We start from the raw sequence: 8718 nt of genomic DNA, 5'->3' as shown, positions 1-8718 counted from the left end.
TAGCTTTGCAGGGGACGTCATTGATCTAATCTTGCCTTAACACCCTCAAAGTACCTAAGTCAGTGAAAAATTTTCTCCTAAAAGTGACCAGTCGGCCGCTCTGTAAATGACGGGAAAATACACGCAAATACGTTACTGACAAACGGTGTTCTGAGGGCGGGAGAAATGAATAGGGTCTATATGTACGGCTACAGATGATGCCGTTGATCTTGCCTTACCGATTGCCAAATTATATAGATCAGTGTAAAGTACTTTCCGGTTTCTCTTTCAGACTTCTCAAACAGCTGCCTATTTACTTAAAAGTAAGTCTTTTATCTTTGAAGGTCTTGCAGATTTCTCAGGAATAAGTTTTGCGTACGGAAATTAAGTATAGTGATTTACGCAGAAGTCCTGTTATCTTTTCGACGGAATGGTATTTTAACTGAAATGACGAAGCTGAATGCCACAAGAAACCTCACAGCCCGCCAGGGCTTGCCGCATTTTTTGTTTTTCCTCTCTCTCGCTTCGAGTTGGCGATCACCTTGAAGAAACTTGTTCTCAGTGGGCGTGACCGCTCCGTGTCGAAGAGAAAAACAAGCAAGTATGTTCGTAGCTGCTGCGAGAAATGTGTTTTCACGATCGCCTCCTGTAGTCGCGTGAAAGACCAGAAAAAAAAAAGTAGCAGAACTTCACGAATCAGATGGCTCTCTGCTTTCCATACCATTGTGATTTCAGTGATACGTCCACAGTTGTATCGGTGTCATCGTATGTTTTTGAAGAGTTTATATACTGCGTGACTGCACCCCAGGAGCCCTGTTCCACTGCGCTCGGACAACAATAATTCCGTTGCAGAACCTCGGAGCGTGCTACTCATATGTAGCCCTACTGTCGTCCTGAAGACGATAGAATGACGGTTCTGGCGGCAGCTAAGTCTTTTAAATGCTGTAAGTGCTGATTTTTTGTCCAACAAAAGTAATTTGAACTGGAGCTTCTCTTATATTTCCAGACAGTAGTGAAGTCAGTAGGGATGTCCATAGTTCTCAACGATGATGAAAACAACACTGAATTTTTCCCTGTTTATAATAAGGCATTGAAGACTTAACAAAAACTCCTCAATACGAACTTATGTTTCACTACGCTAGATTCCTCACTCATCGTCGTAGTGCGCCTTTCTTTTTTTTAGGATTAGATCCTAATAATGGTCTGACTATTTTGATGGGTATGCTGCAGTTATTATCACTACACATTTCAGGATTGTCTTTATAACTAAAAATAAACTTTCAGTTTTTAACAAATTTGTTTAGACGATGTCAGTTGATGGCGTGACAGCCGCCTGTTCGAGTTCAGGGTGCCGTGCAGTTTTTAATGACCTTAAGTCGCTGACTTAGTTGTTTAAACCCTAGCAGATTGTCCTGGATCACCCATAACGGGTCTTTGAAATTCCAGGTAACATATACATAATGCAAGCGAATTTCGGATTTCCCAAGAAGTTTGACGAGTCAAAAATACCAGTCCGCACTTCTCTTAAATAACAATTACACAATTGTGATATTATATTATATTTTATTTACATTTTTTTCGGGGCGGGCTTGTAGAAAGTATCCATTCTCATAACCCAAAGACGGGAATACTTTGCTATTACAAGAGACATTGGCGAATCCTTTTTCCAATTAGCCTAACTGTCATTATCATTGTCATTCTGTTACCAGCTTTCTCTTTTGTTGGAAATTACATTTGTTGAAACACACAGTCAACATATACTTTCTTTCCGCAATAGAATGAACTGCCCGATGTTTGAATAGTTTAGGGTGTTCTGTGACACATCTGTACAGTTCATATTAAAACTACACTAGTTTAACTTTTATTCAGGTCCGTTCCTCATTCTCTCATCTGTAAGTCCAAATTAGAGAAATAACTAGAAGCAATCAGTAAAGAATATGTTCAAATGTATTAAAGAAAATAAAAGTCCAGATTCAGTGTTAACTTCGGCTGCTACTCCCACCTGACTGATCTTTGTTTCACAAATAACTTTAGCAGTGAGAAATCCAACAGAAACAAATAATTTGCAACATGAATGCAGGATCCAATATTATACATAATACGGACAAACCAAGTAGCAGCTTTGAGAGATGAAATTGTAAAGGCAGCATATTATCAAATAGACAAAATGACAAGGCTGAGCAGATAGCTTGGATAACACACAAGATGCTGAATTTAATTGATGAAAGAAGAAAATATAAAAATGAAGCAAATAAAGTTATCAAAATAGAATAAAGATGTCTAAAAAATGAGATTGTCAGAAATTTCAAAAATGACTAAGATGTTATGGCCAGAGAGCAAATGCAAGGCTGTATGTAGAATATGAATGACCAGGGGAATGATACATGCCACCTACTGGAAAACTGAAGAGATCTGTATGAATATCAAAAGCTCAGATGCCAAGCCAGTACTAAGCTAAGAAGGGAAATCTGAAAGGTGGAAGGAATATATTGAAGGACTACAAGGTAAATGAACTTTAATACAACCAGAAAAAGAAACAGGTGAATATCAGATGGGAAATTAGGTACTGTGAGTAGAATGTGACAGAGCACTGAAAGACCTAAGCCTAAAAATAAGCAACTTTTATAAGTGGATGTTGCTGCTGGTACTGCACACTTCATTCTGTCAGGAAATAAACCTTGACCCATCCACTGTTACAAAGGTAACTCAATGGTGGCACTACCAACTCAACAAAAGATTTAATACTCTGGCTAAGATACTGTCATACCCAAAATATATGCACCTTGTTAGTGACATAACAATTTTTGTGATCTCTGACAGAATAGTGAATAGTGTTTTATACATCTCATAACATACAATTTCTAATCATATGATTAGTGTACAGGAGACACGAAAAAAAAAAAAAAAAATATAACACAACTTAGGCCTACTTGGTACAAAGAATTTTAACATTAAGATAAACTTTTATTTTTCTTTCCTCCCATTTGTGAAGGACAGCTAAATTTTCACAAAAGACTATATGTAAATTTATCCTGCTCAAATGTTCAGTTCGTCCTTCATGAACTCCTCAACAGTGTAGTAGCAGCATTTGACAAGTATAGCTTTTTTTTCAGTATCTCTAGGTTCATACTCAGAACATTCTTTCCTTTTAGCTTGTTATGAATTTTCATTGCCATATACTGAGAAGACTGCACATATAGGCTTAAGCGATTAGTGGAAAGCATAAAATTGTCTTTGTTTCTCGTGTTATACGTGTGATTGAAACAGATTTTCTCGACTAACTTTATATTGCTGTAAAGAAAGATGATAATATCATAGATGTATAAGGAGGGAACTCTTAATAACTGTTGTTTTTCAAATAGTGGGTGACATGATGTCCTTGGATCGGCAGTACACATGTTCCTTATTATTCTTTTCTGTAACTTTAGTATGCACAATATACTGCTTGAATTTTCCCAAAAAACAATACCATACCTTATAAATGATTGAAAGTAGCTGTGGTATGCAATTTTCCTTGTGTTCATGTCTGTTGCACCAGCTAATATTAGTATAGAAAATGCAAAGCTACATAATTTGTTTAACAGGTAGTCAACATGTTTATTCCAATTTAGATTTTTACTTAGGTTTAACCCTAAAAACTTCACAGAATCCTCTTCTTCTATATCCTGATTATTATGAGTTACTGTAATTTCTTGGGGCTTTGACTGTTTTGCCCTGAATTGGACTATGTGGGTTTTGGGGATGTTCAATCTTAATCCATTCAGTTGCAACCATGTTTCTAATTTGTTCATTGTGTTTATTATGTAGAGGAATGTTTTCTGGCTCCTGGTTTTCAATTAATACAGATGTGTCGTCTGCAAATAAAACCAATGGAACATTTATATTGTTTGGTAAATCAATAACATAGAACAAGAACAAAATAGGTCCTAGAATCGAGCCTTGAGGGACACCTTGGGCTACTGTTTTCAATTTTGAATAGTAATTTGCTGCATTTGATGAGACAAATCACTCTATGTTTCCTATTTGATATGCTTTGGCAAAATTAATCTCTGATAGTGAAGTCTGCAATTCCTATTTGTCTAAGTGAAACTAGTAGATACATCTTTGATGGGCCATTTATTGTCCCTGCGTTTTTAGTTAGTAAGAATTCAGTAAATTTTATAGCCAGTAATTTGAATTTTATATCACCTCAGTTTCACTGCTACTATCTTCTGGGAGTCCAATATTATTTACCTTGCAGAATTTATAAGTTTCATGCCTAATAAAGTTCCAAATTGTTCCCAACTGTTTGCCGCCAACTCGAAGGAAGAGAGAGGAAAAACAAAAAATGAGGCAAGCACTGGATGAAGCGAGAGAGAGGAAAAACAAAAAATTCGCCAAGCACTGGAGGGCTGTGAAGTTTCTTGTGACATTCAGCTTCATCATTTCAGTTAAAGTGCCATTCTGTCTAAAAGAGAACAGGAATATTGCATAAATCACTGAACTTCATTACCATAAGCAAAACTTAGTCATGAGAAATCTGCAATATCCTCAAAGATAAAAGAATTGACAGCTGTTTAAGAAGTCTAAAAGAGAAACCAGAAACTACTTTACACTGACTTACATAATTTGGCAAGATCAATGGCATCACCTACAGTCATACATGTAGACCCTATTCATTTCTCCCCTCAGAACACCATTTGTCAGTAAGGTATTTGCTTGTATTTTCCCATAATTTAAATAGCGGCCAACTGGTCACTTTCAGGAGAAAATTTTTCACTGACTTAGGTATTTTGGTTATGTTAAGGCAAGGTTAGATCAATGACGTCACCTGCAAAGCTATGCTAGGATTTATTTCTCCTTTGCTCAGAAAGCTGATGAGTACAGATTGCTTGTGCATAATAATTTTGTATTCCCAGCATTTACATATTGTTCAACTGCATAACTACTAGCAGACAGTTATATTTTGGGAAATTTGATTATTTTTATGCATAATACACTATTTTTGCCTTTGCAGGGACACAGTGAAGAATTTTTCAATATTGCTCATAGTGCACTTTAAGTCTTTATTAGAGATAGTGCTTTGTATTAAATATAGCTCTCTCTTCTTAGTTCAACGTATATGGATCTCAGATGTTAGACACCCCTTGCCTTGGCTTTAACTGTAATTTTTCCTTACCCATTGTAAAGGAAACCTGGATTGATAATGGTGTAAGAATGTTTTAGGTAAGTATTAAATTTCTCGTCAATTGTGTGCTCCAGATAAACTTCTTCCCATTTTCATCTCGTAAATTCTCAGTAAACAGTGTATCTGAGTCAGCATTTAAATTTCTGTTACATTTTACTTTTACCCTCTTATGAGTACATGAACCTGACTGGTGGGGATGCTTTACAGCTGCCAATTGATCATCATGTTCAGGTAAACAATATATTATTGAGCTCACATTTTTTTCATAACAGGCATTTAAATATAGACAAGTTATCTGTCGCTATTGAATCAAAACTGGACATCAGTAATTCAAGGTGCTCCAGATCAGAACTATCCCAAATAAAATCAGTATTCTAATCCACACATACAGTCACTTTTTCCATTACCCCATCAACTGCTTAATTTGGTCAAAAGCTTTTCGTGCCAAAACCTTGGATGTTTCTATGTCTATTACTGATTACAACACTCAGCAATAAATATAAAAGAATATACAGTAAGTGAGAGACAGAATAACAGTAGAAGAAAAAATTATTGCCAAGTTACATAAATTTAATATTTGATGTAAATGATGACACTTTAGTGTTTTCTTGTAGAATCAACAACTGTTTATGGCATTTGTGTCAAGTAATCACTCATGTTAGAGAAGTAATATATCAACACAAATAATCGATTTTAGAAAACTGGTATACACTACTGGCCATTAAAATTGCTACACCACAAAGACGACAGGAAGAAGATGCTGTGATATGGAAATGATTAGCTTTTCAGAGCACAAGGTTAGCACCGGTGGTGACATCTACAATGTGCTGACATGAGGAAAGTTTCCAACCGATTTCTCATACATACACAGCAGGTGACCGGCATTGCCTGGTGAAACGTTGTTGTGATGCCTTGTGATGCGTACCATCACATTTCCGACTTTGATAAATGTCAGATTATAGCCTATCGCGATTGCAGTTTATCATATTGTGACACTGCTGCTCGCGTTGGTCAAGATCCAATCACTGTTAGCAGAATATGGAATCGGTGGGTAGGGGGGTAATACGAAATGTTGTGCTGGATCCCAATTGCCTCGTATCACTAGCAGTTGAGATGACAAGCATCTTATCTGCATGGCTGTAACGGATTGTGCAGCCATGTCTCGATTCCTGAGTTAACAGATGGGGATGTTTGCAAGACAACAACCATCTGCACGAACAGTTCAATGACATTTGCAGCAGCATGGACTATCAGCTCGGAGACAATGGCTGCGGTTACCGTTGATGCTGCATCACAGACAGGATTGCCTGTGATGGTGTACTCAATGATGAACCTGGGTGCAAGAGTAGCAGAACATCATTTTTTCGGATGAATCCAGGTTCTGTTTACAGCATCATGATGTTACCATCTATGTTTGGCGACATCACGGTGAACGCACATTGGAAGCGTGTATTCGTCATCGCCATACTGGCGTATCACCCGGCGTGATGGTATGGGGTGCCATTGGTTACACATCTCGGTCACCTCTTGTTCGCATTGATGGCACTTCGATCATTGGAAGTTACATTTCAGATGTGTTACGACCCGTGGCTCTAACCTTCATTTAGTCCCTGTGAAACACTACATTTGAGCAGGATAATGCACGACCGCATGTTGCAGGTCCTGTATGGGACTTTCTGGATACAGGAAATCTTCGACTGCTCCCCTGGCCAGCACATTCTCCAGATCGCTCATAAATTGAAAACGTCTGGTCAATGGTGGCCGAGCAACTGGCTCATCACAATACATCAGTCACTACTCTTGATGAACTGTGGTATCGTGATGAAGCTGAATGGGCAGCTGTACCTGTACACACCATCCAAGCTCTGTTTGACTCAATGCCCAGGCGTATCAAGGCTGTTATTACAGCCAGAGGTGGTTGTTCTGGGTACTGATTTCTCAGGATTTATGCATCCAAATTGCATGAAAATGTAATCACATGTCAGATCTAGTATAATATATTTGTCCAATGAATACCCGTTTATCATCTGCATTTTTTCTTGGTGTAGTAATTTTAATGGACAGTAGTGCAATTGGATAAATAAAAAAAAATTTACTCACCAAGCAGCAGCAGGAGAAAACATATAAAAGTTAGGGAAATTTGCAAGCTTGTGACAGAATGGCTGAAGGGAACAAAACTGGGAGTGAAGAAAAGGACTGGCATGGCATTGGAAATGAGAAGAATTTTGGAAAAATTGATTGTAGCCCTAGGTCAGGGGAGACTTACAGGACAGGACAAGAAGAAAAGATTGCTTGTTGCAGACTGCACTGGTGCAGTCTCCAAGAGTCAGTATTTCCATCTCATCCCATTCAGTAAGATGGGATTCTGGGTGACTTTTCTGAAACTCTCTCCATTTCCTAAACCTTTCCAGTCCTTTTCTTTCATTCCTCTTCCTTCCCCCTCAACCTTTCTGTCAGGAAAAGGAGCCACTGGCTCCAAAAGCTTGCACACTTCCTTAATTTATGTATGTGTTGTTCCCTGCCACCACATGATGAGTAGATTTTTTTATCTATCCAATTCCTGTAGAGTCATAGAAGCAGTTTGACATGAGATATTTGAAATCTCTGTCATTCAATACAAATATTTTTCTCAATTGCTTTTATAAAATTGGGGCCTTTGCTGTACAGTCTAATACTTGAGATATCGGTGATCCCATTATGCCCTTTGTAAAAATTCCCAATAAGATCTTAGCACTGCTCACTAGAACTGTATCCTGTTGACAACAGTGTTTCATCACCACGCAGGCTCTGAAGTACTTGTTCACTGCCATTGGTTTCATCACCACACAGGCTCTGAAGCACTTGTTCACTACCATTGGTGTGCATCAGCACATGCAGTGCCTGTTGTCCATGTCATCTTTTTACGTGTTTCAAGAATCCACTTGTGTGGTTGCCTGTACCTGAATATACAATTTATGTAGGTTTTATATTAAAAACAAAGATTCCAAGATTTACCAAGCGGGAAAGCGCCGGTAGGTTAAATACAGTTGTTTGCAACTGTAATATTTTCCCCATCCAGTTTGGTGTCAGATGGACAGTGCTATACATGAAGGCATAAGATTCATTACGAATCTATGTTTTCAATTTACAGAAGTAACAGTAAGGTGGTAGCTATATTTAATTGACTTTTCCCTATAATGTACATTTCTGCTGTAACTTAGACATTTTACTCTCTTGGGTTGATTATCACAGTTTCTTGAAAGCATAGTTTTAACCCTCATGTAGATCGAATTTACCTAGTCTTCGTTTTCCTTTGTGATACTCAATGCACCAGGTCCAGTTTGTTTGAGAATTCTGGACATAATGTCTCTGAGATACAAGTTGAATATTATATGAAAAAAATGCTATGAATAGTGTGTTGGTGTAATTAATTCTGATTCGTTTGGTTTGTACACTGAATATTACTTTGAATGACAAATTCAGATGTAGCTACCCTTGAATTTTACACAATGGAGCAATGGTACTGAAAATATACACAATTTACCAAATATAGCTCAACCTAGTGAACCAAGAAAATTTATCAATTAATAATA

The 8718-nt window shown here is 37.5% G+C and overlaps 1 protein-coding gene across 1 annotated transcript in view; it reads left to right on the top strand.

The window, feature by feature from the left end:
* Positions 1-313: 313 nt before the first annotated feature.
* The window catches only part of LOC126365930 (2-amino-3-ketobutyrate coenzyme A ligase, mitochondrial), a 72338-nt gene continuing 63933 nt past the window's right edge, over positions 314-8718 (top strand). The window contains exon 1 of the mRNA XM_050008697.1: positions 314-923. Within this exon, the coding sequence (XP_049864654.1) occupies positions 887-923 (37 nt within the window). The 5' untranslated portion in view covers positions 314-886. The remainder of the gene's footprint in view (positions 924-8718) is intronic.

Source organism: Schistocerca gregaria, chromosome 4 (assembly GCF_023897955.1).
Source record: "Schistocerca gregaria isolate iqSchGreg1 chromosome 4, iqSchGreg1.2, whole genome shotgun sequence".
NCBI classification, from domain to species: Eukaryota; Metazoa; Arthropoda; class Insecta; order Orthoptera; family Acrididae; genus Schistocerca; species Schistocerca gregaria.
The sequence above is the reverse complement of the archived record's forward strand: the minus strand, read 5'-3'. Positions and strand labels throughout refer to the sequence as shown.